The sequence below is a fragment of the Anarhichas minor genome, unplaced genomic scaffold (assembly GCF_050575085.1).
Source record: "Anarhichas minor isolate MPS153535 unplaced genomic scaffold, ASM5057508v1 ptg000078l, whole genome shotgun sequence".
In the NCBI taxonomy this organism is placed as follows: domain Eukaryota; kingdom Metazoa; phylum Chordata; class Actinopteri; order Perciformes; family Anarhichadidae; genus Anarhichas; species Anarhichas minor.
This window is the reverse complement of record NW_027466524.1, coordinates 555,001-572,630: the sequence shown is the minus strand read 5'-3', so window position 1 is coordinate 572,630 and position 17,630 is coordinate 555,001. Positions and strand designations below refer to the sequence as shown.

Here is a 17,630-nt window from a genome sequence, read left to right as displayed (position 1 = left end):
GCTCTTTAATGCCGATTCCTCTCATCTGTGGGAACAGAATTTGTGGATCATTAAAATAAATCGCAACCACAAATTACAGAAAATTGATTCTTTGGCTCCGAGCAGGAATAAGAAAGAGGGGAAGGGAAGGCAGGCAGGGGAAGCTGTCCCTGGATGGATGAACCAAGACTTGCCCTCAATTTCTGCCACTAAAATCATGTAATTTCTCTCTTTGCTTTAATTCTGAGGAAATTTGTATTTCTGTGGCTGTGGTGCTCACACTCAATTTGACAATACAGGCTTGTGTATGAATGCAGTTACTCAACACAAAGGCTCTTGTTCATCTGTGTGGGTATGAAAGTGACGCATCTGACAACTGCTATCAATTTACAAGAACTAGAAGTTTTCTTGATCTACAGTCGAAGCTGCACACAGCGTGAACAAATTATTTCTTTTACTAAAATTAGATTTGGAAATGCTGAAAGCTGCAGGTAATTAGAAAAAAACTAAATGACAAAAAAATCCTTGTGAAGTTGGAACACTTTCATTCTCAGCTTGAGTGGTGTGACCTTTTTTAAGGCTGATTCACTGGTCTTTTGAGTTATGTGCTTTTAAATATAGTAATGGCAGTTTATTTCGAGCTCAGCACTCCGGGGAGAGTTATCACAATGGCCTCATTTTCCTAGAGTGGGATGGCAATCTTTTAGTGCAGGACTGTGTCATTGTCAAGTTGTGTTTTATCTCTCCCTCTTTCTGTCTGTCGGTTGGTTATCTGATGTTCTTGTTGCTATATTTACATAGCTCTGATAAAAGCATAATTTTAGCCCCTGATAGTGCATGAAAACAGTATTTAAAAATGGACACAGGCACAAGTTAAATGTAGGTCAAATAGGAACAAAAATGTAATGCAGTGTGGTTTTGGCCTGCTTGCATTAAAAAGGCAGCAGAGCATGCAATGCATGCAATCAACCGTTACAGTTTACTCATCTTATGTACTCAGCATTTTAGCGACTGAGCTTTTTCTTTTCTCTCAGGTGTATTTTATGATAAGATATTACTTGTTCCTACACATCGTTATCTCTTCTTTTTGGTGTCAATGGAATCCATAGAAGATACACAGATACAGTATAAACTGGATATGATTTTGGAATTTTAAAATATTCTTTACAGCTTAAATAGAGTGTAACATTATTTTAGCCGTATATAAAAAACTAACTTGCCATCCATGCTATCAGTATAATTATGAAGGATATGCAACAGTAAAGCATCAGGCCTGCCAGACATTTATTTAAGTCACACTAATATGCGCACATTGTATCACGGATTGATCCAAACTGAGGCAGTACATACACATATTCCCAATACATTATACAATTATTATTTATAAAATGTAAGTCACGTTTGAGGACCGTCTGCGTTGATTTGACTGGGCAATCCCGAAGACCTCCGGGAAATACCGAAACCCGCGGTGCCTTGTGGGAAACTACTAATTCGGTAAACCGCCATCTTTCTTTTTGGAGCGTTAGCAGGGCAAAATAACAACCAGTTTTGAATGATAATTTCTCCAAAACAGAATCGTTGAAGAAATTCCTCTTGGTCAGTTATTGTAAATAATAAGTTTACAGAGTTGCGGGTGGAACGGAGTTCCAGATACTGCCCACATATCAGACATAAGACACAGTAGTTTGGTGTACGCGCTCTACTAACGCTAGTGGAGGTGGGCAACATGGGCCGATCTCGCAGCCGCAGCTCGTCCCGATCTAAACACTCCAAAAGCAGCAAGCACAGCAAGAAACGGAGCCGGTCGCGGTCCAAAGACAGGGAGAGGTCAAAGAAGCGGTCCAAGTCCCGAGAATCGAAAAGGAACCGTCGCAGAGAATCTCGTTCTCGTTCTCGGTCCACCACAGCCTCGTCCCGCAGAGAAAGACCAGCCACGCCGCCTGAGCGCATCGACATCTTCGGAAGGACTCTGAGCAAGAGAAACGCTTTGGACGAGAAGCAGAGGAAGGAAGAGGAGGAAAGAAGGGCAGAGATGGAAAGACAAAGGAAGATGTGAGTGTATTTTATTAAACGCCTTGGGACTTAGTGTTACAATGTTGCAGAACGTTGCCTGTATTGAACCGCAATATATGCTAAGCTAAATGCTAGGCTAGCTGCGTTCAGTTGTGTAGATAGCGTTAGCCCCTGACACTAGCAAGCTAGCCGCCACAGCGTGCTAACGTCAGCACTACTCCACAGGTCCTTGGCTGTACGTCGAAGGTGATTCTCCCTGTCAGAGCACCGCGGGGCCAGTCGCCTTTAGAACCGGGTTGTACCTTCAGTTTAAGTTAAATTATGAGGCCGTTTGGATTTGAAATAGCTTGTATGTTATTATTATTAAACTTAGATTGTTATTTATAACTTCACCGTTTGTACAAGGGCGATGGAGTTAGTATTGTGTTGTTTATAGCAAGCACAACACAGTTATCATCCCTGCTTGTCTCTCCATCTCTTATTGTCACTGAGTGTATTTCCAGTGCAGCAGATTCCAGGACAGGCTCCTGGCCCTTCATTTATTGCAAGAAGTAAGGTAGTGCTGTTTAGTTTGTCATCCAGTGGCTCTAGCACTGGTTATAGATTAGATATTAAGACATAACTTCGACAGTTTAAGAATTGTGTAATTAATTTATTGAACAAACCAAACATTAGTAATGTACATCCTCAGAAAAAAACTTTCCTACCATAAATTGAACCTGTAAGGTGTTTTGGGTGCTTGTCTGATTAAATATCCAATTGTATACCCTTTACCCTCCAGGGCCCCAATCACACTAAGACCGTCACTCTAGAAATTATTGTTTCTATATGGTACATGCTGCGCATCGCATATTTCTAGAGGTGTTTGTTAGATAGCCATGCAAGTGAAAATGTTCTCAACTTTTCACTTCTCAATAGTGCACTCTGTCCAGACAGCCAATCAAAGAACACAAGAGGCGGGCTGCACTACTTTACCGCCTTCCTTTTTGCATGCCGGTAGACACGGTTGGGCTAGCTAGGTAGTTAGCTGTTGTGCTACGCAAGAGCTACAGAGTCTGTGAGAGGGAAGGACAGACAGACTTTATAGTTAGATGCATGCAAGAAAGCATGCTTATCGTAGGGCTGCAAGACTTTAGGAACAAACTGACATTGCAATATTAGTTTCTGGGATATATATTGTGATGTGAAAAAATACATACATTTTAAAAATGTTTGTAGATTTTAAAGTTAGATGCATCAATCTGGTGTACTTTGAGAGTAATACTAAGAGGCTGGATAAACAATGTTGTGCTCTTGTAAACAATGAAGTCATAAAAACATTGATTGTATCGATACGAATTGTGATGACACATCAAAAAAAAGTCACCGTGCATGGTTGGAGCCGGTCACAGTGGAAATGTGCCTGCCGAGGGCCAAAGAGGAACCTTCCAAACCAAGTGGCCGTCTCTGACTGGCAAAGTTGAATCCCAGCTGACGCACATCGCAAAGTTGATGCTTCAACAACATACAGTGCAGCCCTCGCTTACAGTAGTCAGTCAGCCTTTGAGGAATGGCAGTTTTTGTTGGATGCTGTCACCGAGATACAATGGTAAATGGACTGTACTTCTATTTTCTAGTCTTCTGACCACTCAAAGCTCTTTTACACTACATGTCGTCATTCACACCCATTCATACACTGATGACAGGGCTACCATGCAAGGTGCCACCTGCCCACCAGGACTCTAACTAACATTCACACAACATTCACACCGTAGGCACAGCTACGGGAGCAATTTGTGGTTAAGTGTCTTGCCCACGGACTAGAGGAGCCGAGGATCGAACCTCCGATCCTCTGATTGAAGGACGACCCGGCTCTACTACTGAGCCAGAGTTGTAGAGCCGGCCTATGTTCTACATTTTGTGAATTAGGATTTATTTCCACCAAACCAGAGTTGCTGATTGTTGGAACAGTAGAAAGACCCAAGTCGTGTTGGATGAGTTTTATTTTATAGTGTGTTGTACGATGAGTTGTCTTAGTTTAGTGTAAAAGAGAAGCTTTAATCCAGAATGTGTACGGTTGTATCTTCTGGTTTAGGTGTAAGAATATATCCTTTATTGATATTTTGTGAGTTTATTTCATTAAGTTAGCTGACATGTGCAATGCATCCTGGTACATGTAGGCACAGCCAGCACAGTTCTGCAGGAGAAGTGATCAGCTTTCTTGGTCAATATAGCACAGACTTTATTTTATCAATGTACTACATTTACCATCAGCACTGACTGGACGTCCACATTTCCTTTTAAAATACTGCATGATGACCTGTTTGTTGTCTGCTGGCAGGTTCTATCTGTTGGACAGGGAAACTGCTATTGTGAAGGTGTGTGGTAGCCAGAGGCACACACACACACACACACACACACACACACACACACACACACACACCTGGTCGCCTGAGTAGCTCTTTTTTTTCTTACTGCTTACTGGCCACAGGGCCACTTAACCAGGTATACAAATGTCAATACCACGACACAAACCTGGGAGATAAGGAAGGACTTGGCCTGGGCTGGGTAGAGTCTCTGGTTCCCCAGTGGCTGACAGAATGAAATCAGATCCAGGCAGGATAGGTTGCATGTTTACAGTTGTGCCACAAGTGATGTGACAACACAACTCCCAGTTCTTATTAGCTTCCTGTTAAGAGTGAAGAAACTAAAGAACAGTAGGCAGACAGGACCGGTAACTTCCATCTGCATGAAGCCACTAAAAGGAGAGGTAACCCAGCTAGGACCCGAGGCTGTTCCACTACCCAGCCTGCTGCTGTCTGATGTCTGCTTGCATGAAAATGAGATGGATGAAGAAAGACTAGAGGCTAACCCAGCAACAGGAGGTTGGTGACTGTTGAGCCCACATGTTCACAGAGACCTGGCTCCATCGCTGCGTACCGCTGGACAGAGCGCAGGCCTCTGCGTATACATCAGTGATGCTCGGGCCTCAAACAAAGTCAAAGTTGATGGACAATGCGTCCCCTATTTCTTTATGTCATATAATCTGCCCTGACAGTTGTTTAGTTGGTGCTGTTCACATTCCTCCTGCTGCACCACAGTAATGCACTTCTTTCTTGTTCTCATGGATTTCTTGTGTAGCAAATGCTCTACAGTTGCGTTTAGTTGCGTAGCACTGTGTTGCACAATGCTACTTCATTCATTGCTGCAGGGGAGTTGGGTGGTATTGCAAGTCAAATTTCCACACATCCAGAATAGCTGGACGTAGCTGTGCTGCATGTAGTCGATCTGTGATTTGACCCTAACATTGGTGGTTTTACATACAACGTAGAAGGTGCTGTGTACTTATGACATGCTTTTCCCAATATGCAATAAGCACCTCTTCATTTCATATCCAGTTCGCTGGCTGCATCTTCTTATACCTTATCTCCTTTTTAACATTTATCCTCAGAACAAAATCCAATTCCTTAATGTGTACTATGTATTATTAGCTTTTCATTCATTGTTTTCACAGCGCTACGTCAGGAAGACATCATGCTGCAGATAAAGTTTTACTGTATTCTGTATTTGTGGCGTTAACTCACCTACCTGTTTAGTTCCTTGTCTAGTGTTGTGCAGTATGTGTCTTTGGCATGAGAATAGATCAGCTTTATGAGAAATCGGTTTCATTTCCGATTAACCGTCCATCTCTGTCGCCTCTCATTGCTCCTCCCATTTGTTTTTTCCCCCCCGTCCTCAAGCCGGCAGCTAGAGATCGAGGAGAAGCTGATCGAGGAGGAGACGGCACGGCGAGTGGAGGAGCTGGTGGCCAAGCGGGTGGAGGAGGAGCTGGAGAAGCGGAAGGACGAGATCGAGCGGGAGGTGCTGCGGCGCGTCGAGGAGGCGAAGCGCATCATGGAGCGGCAGCTGCTGGAGGAGCTGGAGAGACAACGGCAGGCAGAGTTGGCGACGCAGAAGGCCAGAGAGGTAACGCTCGGTCGTTTGGAACGCAACCCCTCCTTGTCCTACAGCCTCCCAAACCCTTTAACCTCTGACCCCACCTGCTCTCACTGGTGCCTCTCGAAGGGACACATGGGGACACTGGAGGTGGAGGCACATTCCACCCCTCCCAATTTACTTTTTACAATGTAATCTGGCCATGGTACAGTTTTCACAGCAGGGAGGGTACATACAGAGCCTGGAAGTGGCTGTCCTGCAGGGGAATAAAGTACTTAATGGTAACAAAGCATTACCATCTATTCAATCCAGTCTCAGTGTTTAAATGGTAAATATATGAGATGAGAAACTCTGTGCATGTTACTCACTGGGGATCAATGCTACAAATTCATCAAAATAATGGGACTTTGTACAACACGTGCACAGTCACATCTCCTACGTGTGAAATTATGGCTCCACAACATCTGTCCTTTATTTTCATGCAGGCTCCAAACAGGGGATTTGGGTTTCTTACAGCAGGAATCACGCCTGACCCGAAGTGGCGGTTTAGTCTTTAAGGATGACCGTTCCCTGTTACACACTTAAAGGTGGAATGAGAATACCGCCACCCTTCTTTTTGCCGTCCCAAGGGGATTTCCTAACCTGCCAGTGAGAGTTTTGCCATGGCAGAGTTACATAAGTTGACTGACGTCTTCTTTTTCATAGTTTCTTTCCCTGGTTCAGCTTGATCTTTTACTTTTCATATTTGCTGGCATCTTTGTTAATAATATGTAATAAACAGCTCTTTATTTAAGCACTTCTGTGTTAGTCACCGTCTCTGTACATCAATGGACATTTATCAACTTGCCAAATGGCTAAAACTGAGAACTAGCTTTATAAAGCGAACTCTGTTGTTCAGCCAGACTTTAGTTTAAGTTAGAATAAGAAGCTCAGTCCTGTCAGTCGTTCTGCACTTCTTAAAGGACCCGTAGTTAGTACAAGGCCCTTTGTTTCTTTCTCTCCTTTTGTTTTAGAGCGTAAAGGTAGACAACTGTCTGACAAACCCCCCCCCCCCCCCCCCCCCAGCTTCATATTGAAAGCTGGTTTGTTTATACTCCAGTCATAATGTATTGTGTGCGAGAGGACCCTGTCCTGCACAGAGGCCAGCCAGTGGCTTGGTACTAATAGGGTGAGCAATGCCCCCTGTACCTCTGTGGATGTATTGGGCCACCCCCCTCCAGCCAAAGGCTCCGTCTGTACGCACTCCTCTCTTTCCAAGTCTCCTACTCTCAGTCCGACGCTTCTGGCGGAGCCGGTAGAATAGCGAGGCCCATCTATAACCCAGAGCTCTGCCTCAAACAAGCTCATAACTCTGACATTGAAACATGAGTGGAGCCTTCTCGTCTCCGTTGCTCTGACATTCTAAATGGATTTTGATGTGTAGAAATGTTGATGACATATTCTTTAATTGACCGACGGTTTGTCCTGTACAGGTTTTCTTTACCTTTTTAATAATCCTTGTTTTGACAATCTTCTGTTAGACGGCATCTGCTGTTGGATACATAATGACGGACCGCTACATTTCCTGTTTCCTGTTTGACAAGGTTAACTATCTCTGGTCTAACCTTTTGATCTCTTAATATCTATTTTACACACCGTTAAAGAGACTCTCTCCCTAGAAAACAAATGTACTGTGTTTTGTACTCATGACTTGCTTCTCCCATAGGGCTGCTGCGAAGTTTGATATTGTTATTAGTAAATACATTTTTGTGTTTTTATTTTTTTGGAAACACAACTCACCAACTTCCTAAGTATCACTTGACCTGAGCTGGCCTGCAGCCGCTCGGCTCCCCGTGACTTGTGTCCTGTACTGTAAGTGTTCCGTGGGCCGGCCCTCCTCGAGCACACAGATGACACTTTGTACTGTATTCGCCTTCAGCCTGCTCTCGTCTCAGTGGGGACTGAGCCGCTGTAAAGAAAGGCAAGAAACCCGATAAAACAGAGTGTGGCTGCAGGCGCAGGCTAAGCAGTACAGAGATCAGTTATAAAGAGGAATGCTGCTGGCGCGGTATGGCAGAACCCCCCCCACCCCAGGAGCGCTTCTCTGTCTCTGCAGGGGCCACACAGTCCGGACGAGACAGTAAATATTCAACCGTTTAATGCCGAATGCTTTCACCAGTTGTGTAGGTACACAGGCAAGGAAAATGCGTAGGTATACATGCATTGGTGAGCCAAACTATTCCCTCCTTTATTTGTATCCTTTTTTTCTCTTGCTTATATTATAAAATCAGCAGTTGTATTTTCTTCTAGATTGAATTGTCTGTCAGCTCTATCTGTCTTCTATTGATGAGTGTGATGAGTGGGTTTCCCCCTTTTTGAATACTTGTGTTTAAATTGTAATGTCTTTAACATTAGTTCAGTGAGTGCCCTAGAAGTGGCTTCACGTTAGATAGTTCCTAGAGGGTGTTAACAGCAGTAACGGGAGGGAAACATAGGCGTGGCTCAGTCCTTCCCCCACAGTTTCCTTTGTTTATTCTTTTTGCCCCCGTTTGTCTTTTTAAAACTATTCAGCATGACTGCAAAGAATGCCACACAGTGGGTCATGTGTGAGAGGCTGAGCAAACCCCTCTGTGGTGTGTGTGTGTGTGTGTGTGTGTGTGTGTGTGTGTGTGTGTGTGTGTGTGCTGGTGGCGAGTGTTAGTGTGACAATTAGAGGGCAAGTGTGTGTACGTATGTACATGAAGTGCTTTGTGGCTGTAGCCTGTTCGTGCGCTAACATGGAACCGTGTCATCCGTCTAGGAAGAAGAAAAATCGAAGCGGGAGGAGCTGGAGAAAATCCTAGAGGAGAATAACCGCAAGATCGCTGATGCTCAGGCCAAGCTGGTACGTGATGCATTCCCCCATTCTCATGTTAAAGTCATACGCCTCTATCTCACTGTTTCTACACGCTGCCTTCATCACATACAACTAACCAGCACTAGTTATCCTCTTGTAGTGCTTCAGTAGACCCTGAGAACCAGTTGAGTTTGTAGAACACCACACTGAACTGTTGCATCATATTGATATCCACAAACGTGTTTTAGTTTGAACATACGGGTTCTGATCACATCCACTGATGACGTCATTTCACTTCTAAGTGCAGCAAGAAAAACACCGCACGTCATGTCTGCTTTATGTGCTTCTAAAGTCACATATGTGTCTTTAGTTCCACTGATTGAGACCTCGAGGCTTTCACCACAACATGACTGAATAACGTAATAGTCCTTTGGTAACAACCACTTCTATTGAGTGGCTTTGGATTGACGCTCATCAGTCCAGTGGCCTTCCTTCCTGTTGGCTGTATACGTTTAAGTGTGACTGATTCAGCCGGCTGTAGTAAACTGCTGCACACACGAGAGAGACACTGGTGCTGGATCTTACCGGGTGTAGAGACGCTGAGAGATGTTCTGACCTTATTGTTTCTGCTGTATGTCGGCTTTGCTTCTGACAGGCTGAGGAGCAGTTGCGTATTGTAGAGGAGCAGAGAAAGATTCACGAGGAGCGCATGAAGCTGGAGCAGGACCGTCAAAAGCAGCAGAAGGAGGAGCAGAAAATCATCCTCGGCAAGGGCAAGTCCAGGCCCAAGCTGTCCTTCTCCCTGAAGGCCACCGAATGAGACTGGTCCACATGTCATCCCCCCAGCTCTCCTCCTCCATCAATCACCCACTCCTCCTCTGAGGAACGCTCGCTTCGTTTTGGAAGTGCTGAAGGAAGGCCGGGGAACGGGGTGCAGCCGGTGTGTGAACTTGCTCTTCCCCCCCGGCCTTGAAGAGGAGGCAGCTCACCGACTCTCCTTCCATCCTCCCTCATCCCCACCGCACAGATGAATCCTGTTTGTGCTTCTTTTTTTTTTTTCTCCACCTTTTAATTTTCATTTTTAGGGAACTCAAACTCTTGATGTAGAATGCTTTAACATGTCCCTTTCCTGGAAAGTCTTAACTCTGGTGTAACATTGAGCAGCTGTGCGCCTGCGCTCTTCTTACATGTCTTCACAGCCAGCAGACTACGATAGAGCACCAGTCCCTGATATAGAAGAGTATGTGTGACGTTGTCTAGTTCAGTCTACTGTAAAGCTCATGAGTGGCTTGGGAGTCGGCCTGTGGTTTTCCTGTTATCATTTTTTTTATCTGTAAAGGTTATTAAAGTGGCTGACGCAGTGGTGACAAATCCCAGCACAGCCTCTAAAAGCACAGTTAACTTCCCGTCCAGCTGACAGGTTTGTGTCTTCCACCTCCGCTACCTTCTCTCACCGTGTAGATCCACAGCTCCTCTTCTTTCTGCTTCAGCTCTGTCTGCCATGTATATATCTTTTTTTTCTAAATGACAGCCGCATGTCTAGCTGAGAGGAAATGTAAAGCTCGTGTTAGATTTGGAGTCGCTGCAGTGCAGGTGAACTCGGCCTCGACTCCCAAGCTGCCCATGACTGAACCACCGACCTCCAGCAGGATGCGTGTCTCGTCTACGATAAGCGGGCCTGTGGGTACATTTCCTGTATGATGTAATTTTATTAGCCTTGCTGTGATGTGCTGATTCCCACTCCTCCCCAAGTTAACAAAAAGTCACAGTAATGGTAAACACTTGAGTTTTGTTTTATCAGACTCTTTGGGAAAAACAGTGAACTGTGGGAACCACCCGGCCACACAGTCCGTGTTCTGTCCCACTTTTGTTGTAGTAAATGAACTTGGCAAGGCGCCACACTTGGTAAGTCTTGATTCGTATAGGATGGACAAGTTCAGGTAAGATAAGGTTTGAGGTCGGCAGCAGTGAGTGTGAGAGAGAGAGAGAGAGAGAGAGAGAGAGAGAGAGTGAGAGTGTGTGTGTGTGTGTGTGTGTGTGTGTGTGTGTGTGTGTGTGTGTGTGTGTGTGAGAGAGAGAGAGTGACAGGCAGGCTGACCTCAGGTGGGTATTATGACTTTTTGTTATGTTGTGGGATTTTGAATTTGTCATGTAATTTCCCCCCCAATTGTCAAGGGATTGAACAGTTCAATAAATCCATTGAATGCCTCCACTGGTGTGTGTGTGTGTGTGTGTGTGTGTGTGTGTGTGTGTGTGTGTCAAGAGGAAACCCTCCTGAACTATGTTTACTAGAGACTTAACATGGGCTTCATGGAGAGTTCCAGCTCACACTAATAACTTCAAGTGCTACGTGGCGTTAATGCAAACTGAAATCGCTTCACACAATCACTAGATGAGTCGTCGTCAGACCTGGTCCATCTTCACTTGCATCATATGGTCAAGATCACAAAACCTGTTAACCGTTTCCAGTTTGAGAGCTGTGCAGCTGCTGGTCTGTTTCCAGTGAAGTCTGGTGAGGAGAAGAGTTCAGCGGGCACAGCCTCGTTCTCCTCTTCACTGCATTAAAGTCACTCCGCTCGCTCTGTGGCCCGTGGACACCATGCAGCTCATTTCATCACTATTTCAGACTCAGAAGTCAAACTTTTTTTCCGTCTTGCCCCACTGAGCAACTTTCATAGCAGCCAACGAGGCCCCGCCAGATAATATGTAATCAATCCATCCATGGCGTAAATAGAAGTGATAGCAAAATAATATAAACTATAAAAATGATTACTTTAAAATAATATCTTATTTTCTCTGATATTTTAGTCACACAGATATGCAATGGTCATTGCTGGGTAATATTAATGTTGATATTCTCCAATGTCAAGTCTCTATTTGAACATGTGACGAGACAATAAATAAGGTATGTCAGCTTCCTAACCGGAAGCTAGCGTGCACCGGGCCCGTCGTAACCAACTTACAACACTGTCGATAACAGATGACCTCAGCAAATGCACAGATTTCACTACTTTATTTGGAAACACTTTGATGTAAACTACTGAATCCAATAGTGCCCGTCCACTAGCAGGTGAAGTGAAGCCGTGGTGGATGAATATTGTTTTTGGAATAATGCAGTGGCGGGCTGTGCATGTTATACCTGGGCTTCACTGCTGACCTGCAGCTGAAACACAGCTACGGTTATTTGTTTTGTGTAAAGATGAAGCTCAACACCTATAAATACACTAACTGCAGAGAATATGCCGAGACTACGTCTCCTCTCTGACTGCTGCGCGAGGCTGCTGTGAGAGTGACCTGCGAGTGCTTTGGGGCTCACGGCAGCACCGCTGCTCGTTCACCACAGTGCAGAACGTACGAGCTTTAACGTCAGAGTCACAACGCCACAAAAGTCTCCAACAACACCAGAACAAGTCACTCGATTTGTCGCTAGTAGCTTTTGACAAAAAAAGTCTCCAAGAGGGTTTTGGAAAGTTGGCAACACTGGTACCAGCTAAATATGTCCCCAGAGCAACATAGGATGTAACAATTGTTCCTATCACATATTAAACCAAACAAATATCCATCTTCATAAAAACAAGTTGTACAAATAATAATATATAGACAAGCATATTAAAGCTACTGCAGATGTAAAAACAAAAGCATTTAACTTACCAGAGCTGCTGTTCACTATTTAAAGACAAAGTCCATCCTCCTTTCTTTGTTAACAAAGAGTTTAATCTCACGGTTGTTCAGTACATCCGTGCGTTTAGTTCCAGTAAGAAGTCCTTCTGGATTCATGGGTGCCAGTGAAGACAGTGGAGCCTCCCCAGTTGTATTTCTTGAATACGTTTTAATGCGTTTGAGGCTGAAAATGTCCTGCTGGACAGAGGCAACAGATATTGGGATTGTCACCGCCCAACACGGCACGCTAGCCCACTGACCAATCACGTACTTGTAGGCCAGCTAGCAGGCTCTGACACGTCAAAGAATACGCCCAACATGTCAAACTAAAGATCTGATTGGTTGAACACTATGACAATCAACAATATCGTCCCCATTCACTTAAACTGCACATGGATGCACTTGTGAGTCTGCAGGCCTCTGCCTCTGTTCTTACCTAGAGACACAGAGGTGAGATCTGATTGGATAAAAGCTCTACTTAAAACAAGCTGCACTGGAAGCAGAGCAGCTGAGGAACACAGGAGCTGTGCAATGAGAACATAAGATAATGGGGAAAATATTTTTATAAATTATAATACATGTAGTGTATTTAAGAAAAATTATAAAATTATAAAATAGATATAACTTTGTGATTGTGTCTAGGCCAGCAGAGAAGGCCTTGCAGGCCCTGACGGCCCACCACTGTAATAATGTAATGAATTATTAAACTTGGGTCACAGACTAACGTGTTCACCATGACCAAGTGACACTGGTCTCATCACGGATTCTTTTCTTATCTCTCTTATCAAGTTATGACTCTGTCAACATGTGACCCGTCCGTAAAGCTGTCTGTAGTTTAGAGCATGCACCGCCACAGTCCAACACCAGCCGTAACCCCCCCCCTCCCGGACAGCCCAGCTGCTCCGCTCTGCTGAGCTGCTGAATAAACACGGCTCGCGGCCTGTGTAGGATACTGTGCCTCTGTCCCAGCAAGGACTATGACCTGAATGAGTAGTGCAAATTAAAAAGAACCGTTTACCTTTGCTTGATAAAATACCTAAAAATATAAATAAAAATAAAGTATCAAATGGCTAATTTGACACTTTTTAAACTATTACTTTTGATCAAGTTAATTTGAATTTATTTTCAATACAAACTTTGAGATTCACAAACGTTTTGCGTTGATTTGGAATAAATTAGCAGGTTTAACAATGTTAACGTGTATCCAAACTGATTTCCTGTATTTGCAAGTGTCGCTCAAAGATTCGGTTAAATGTGTGTGTGTGTGTGTGTGTGTGTGTGTGTGTGTGTGTGTGTGTGTGTGTGTGTGTGTGTGTGTGTGTGTGTGTGTGTGTGTGTGTGATTCTTTTGTCAGCCGGGCTGATCTGCAGGAAAGACGCTCTGCAGCTATTTTAGCCCGGCGGGTTGAGTGACTTGTTTTACAGGAAGGCAGAGATTTAAAAATAATACAATTCAAACTTCCTGCGCTGCCGTCTCACTCAAACTATATTCGAAGACGAAACAAATAGTTTTATAAGAAAATAAAAATAAATGGTGAGTAACACAAGATATAGTTGAGTGACTACAAGAACAGGCATGTTTTAGAAATATTTGATGGTGAGAAAGAGACAATTAAAAGAAGGCTACATTGTGGGCTTTTTTCAGCCATTTTTTATTTATTAGTATCATTATTATATTTTTTTTGTACAAATGAACAAATGTGGAGAAAACTAAAACTCAATTTGTAACTCCGAACACCACAATAAACTATAATTTACACCTTTAGAAACACATATTCCAAGTCACTACAGACATATTTTAATATTTTTTCCTTTCTCTCCAGCGTGAAAAAAGTGTTAATAATTAGAGAACAATCAGCAGAGAGCCGCGCGTCAGTCCTGTTAATCGAATTCGCACATTCGTTGGTTTTTCCTTTAACACGTCAAATGAATCGAATGTCCGCGCGGCTGCAATACACACGCGGTCTGCGGTGACAGCGTGGCTCCTCTGTGTGTTTATTCCAGGCAGGAAAGCAGAGAAGTGGGATCGGACTCCTCAATTATCTGCCCGATGTTCAGCCTGATTATCAGCGCAGCAAACGGCCGCAATCCACAGCGGCCGCTCCTAGAAGAGAAACCCGCCCTGATCCAATTAAACGGTTACAAAGTGTGAAACCTTCACACGTGACATTCGGGCCGCCAGAGGTGTGCGCGTGTTTACTTGTCAAATTAGAGGCAATTGACGAAAAACATTCAGTGTCTGCAGAAAGTGTGAATGTGAGACATTTCAATTAGGCTTTGAATGAACTTTAACGTGTGTTGAAATAATGTTTTAATAGTTCAGGAAGCAATTACAGCACAACAATTTAAATACTAATAAGAGAATAATTGTGTTGGTCAGAGACAGCGTCCAGTACAAAAAAATGCAAACCTGTTTAAACTTCTTAAAAGTTCCAAAACATTTGAACAGTTTCCCTTTCAAACAACCTCTATGTCAGGAAACAATAGCTGCTTTTGAATATGATAATGTTATATTTGATTTGCTATAAGTAAACACGCTCTGTTCTGTGATTTTGTTAAAAGTTCCATTTCGATAGGATGAAACATATTCGATTGTTTCTGACATTCCTCCGCTGTCTCTGGAGCGGATTTTCCGCTAGTGGGCGCTCTTGTCTTTCCAAAGAACTTGGAGTGCAGCACATGAGCGCCGTGGCTCAGTCCAGCCGTGTGTACATGAGCCTGATGGGAGCCAATGCTTCTCCTTGTTCTTCATTGTGGGGCGATCCACAGAAACTATTAACACGCGAGCAGTGCTCGCGATTCGTTGTTGGAGAGCAACACGATTCATTTAAGTTCTCTTAAGTCTGGTCTGCGCAGTGATTCTGCTTTCATCTTTTAGAGGCAACAGGCTAGTGTCATCACCTTTATTATCATTGGATGTATTGTTGAACTAATTACATTGATCTATATCATGTATGACACTTTTATTATGTCCGAATTAGACTTCAGCTTCGGGTCTGATTCATCGACCTGCACGATTGCTTTTCGACAAAAGCACGATTCCACTGTAATTCTCCCCAGTTTGCTCACCACTAGTCAGCGTGCTGAACCAGTTGCCCCCGTTGACTGACAGTAGAGCTCCCTGCCGAAGGACCAATCAGCAGCGGCGGGGGGCGGGGACTGGGCAAAACCAGCTCTACCAAATTCCCAGTCGCGGTCCCTTGCAGTTACTTTCCATCCAGGTTTCGGAGCAGCACTGAGGCACCATCGCTACGCGGTCTGCGGGCGTTTCGGGACGGATCTGCAGCATTCAGCCGCAGCACTTGTTGGGGACCTCTAGTATGAGAACTTCCATTCCAGCTCCTTTGATTTCGTTCATTCTCATATTTAATCATTTTCTTCATTTTGACCATCCGACCTCATTGTTTCGTGCGTCTCATTTGTCTGCTGCTGTCACCCACAGTTTGTTGCTCAGCAGCAGCAGCAGCAGAACTGTCTGAAAGGAGAATCTCACCATTCCACCACCAGCCACCACGGTCCTCTCTGCTGCTGCTCTGGATTCTGGCGTGCATTGCTGGACTATAACGCAGAGGGATTTATATTTGTGCGCGGCCCACAGCGGACACCGACACTTTTTCGTCTCTCTGAGGGATGTATTAAAGCGGTGAAGTCTGCGCTCTGAACAGGAGAATACAAAGCCACTGCCCGCTGAATGAACTACTGCCGTGCGCCTTTGGTTTTTTGGAGCAGGTCTCTCTTCTGGAGATGCTCTAGTAGGTCTGAACAGGGTTTGTGGTCCGTGCGCATCCCCACTGGATCGGGATATAAGGTGAAGAAATTGCCGCGGTCAGCCTTTTCTGGAGCGCTTGTCCTCTGATCTATTTTTTGTGAACATATTTGGTTATTTTGAGAAGGATTGTGCACTAACCGGAGGTGCGCAGGCTAACCATGGGGGACTCGATGTGGAGATATTATTTCGGAGTTTTGTTTATTGCCTTCAAAGTGGACTTGTGCCGGGCGCTCATCCTGGAGTCCATCTACTGGAACACAACAAATACCAAGTAAGTGGAACATAAGCCGCGCTGATAACCGGCCCGCGTAGCAACGATTTCATGCCAGACTCCGTTAAAAAATCCGGTAATTTAATGCTGGTTTGCTTGCCGCCCGTGACTTTGGCTATATGCGTAAAATAGCACAAGTTAACATTATGTATTTCTTTAAAAATAATCAACTTTTCATTTCAGAATATATTGAGTGGAACAAAGAGCACTCAGAGCAGCGTGATTTAACATTTGAATTCATATTCGCCTGTTATCCTCACAGTCCTTTTCCACGACAACACACATGGTGTTAGAATCGCGTCGCTAAAATAATATCTTGTCAAAATATAAATAGGCTTCAGTTTATAGTTGATCATCTGTATGACGAGTTTCCCAGAAAACCTTAATGATCCGTAAACCTAAAGAGATCTCTGCCCGCTCTGCAGCTTAACTCCCAACGTGTCTGAACGGAGTTTGGGTTGATACTATTACTGAGAAGTATCCTATCGGGGTTAACCACGATCATGATGTGTCTAAAACGATAAAAGCATCCACACCACCTGTCTGTGTGCAAGAGGCTGTATTTAGCTCCGCTCGTTGCTTTACTGTTTGTGTCTTGTTGCCGTTGGGGAATATTTACGCGCAGAATGCAGCGAGGGCCCGTTCGGCCGTGCGTTATGGTGGCGCTCAACAGCGCACAAACCCGCCTCAGTTTGTGTGCTTCACATTATGGTATGTGGCTCAATTTGGTGGTTTGAAGTCAATTCAATTACCTGGTAACTTTACAGCTCCGGCTCCTCGGTCAGTGGGCGCATTATAATTCATATCTGACTGTAACAGGTCCGAATCAATTAAGAAGGGCAGAGCTTTGAAACGGCATTGAGTTTATTAGCAGGCCCGTTTATTCCCTCGCAATTTGTGTTTCCATATAATTTAATAGTGGACGTTATTTCTATCCGCCGTAATGAAGATACCATTTATAAGAGATTGGGGAGATCAGTCCTTGCTGTGCTCGACATGACGAGGCTTCATGGAGCTGTTGGGACCCACCACCGGGCCTCTGACGCTCGGTTGCGGGTTTCCAATACGTTGTGTGGAAATAATGAAATAATTAATCGAGCAACGAGCCAAATTTGAGGGTGGATTATACTGGAAATATGGTTGATGAGACGAAAACTTTTAATAGACCGTCGTGCGCCTCCAACCCGCCATTTGCTCCGGACAGAAGCC

At 44.3% G+C, this 17,630-nt stretch overlaps 2 protein-coding genes across 5 annotated transcripts in view; both read left to right on the top strand.

Moving 5' to 3' along the window:
• The first annotated feature begins 1,462 nt into the window (after positions 1 to 1,462).
• On the top strand, positions 1,463 to 10,930 carry LOC142937899 (arginine and glutamate-rich protein 1-A-like). Its single transcript, XM_076081017.1, has 4 exons — positions 1,463 to 2,031; positions 5,712 to 5,937; positions 8,687 to 8,770; positions 9,378 to 10,930. The coding sequence occupies exons 1-4, from the start codon at positions 1,706 to 1,708 to the stop codon at positions 9,540 to 9,542; spliced, it is 801 nt and encodes a 266-aa protein (XP_075937132.1). The 5' UTR covers positions 1,463 to 1,705; the 3' UTR covers positions 9,543 to 10,930.
• Positions 10,931 to 16,030: 5,100 nt separating this feature from the next.
• The window catches only part of efnb2a (ephrin-B2a), a 26,747-nt gene continuing 25,147 nt past the window's right edge, over positions 16,031 to 17,630 (top strand). For all 4 annotated transcript variants that reach the window (XM_076081051.1, XM_076081050.1, XM_076081049.1 and 1 more), the window contains exon 1: positions 16,031 to 16,421. In XM_076081051.1, coding sequence (XP_075937166.1) covers positions 16,309 to 16,421 — 113 coding nt within the window. In that variant the 5' untranslated portion in view covers positions 16,031 to 16,308. The remainder of the gene's footprint in view (positions 16,422 to 17,630) is intronic.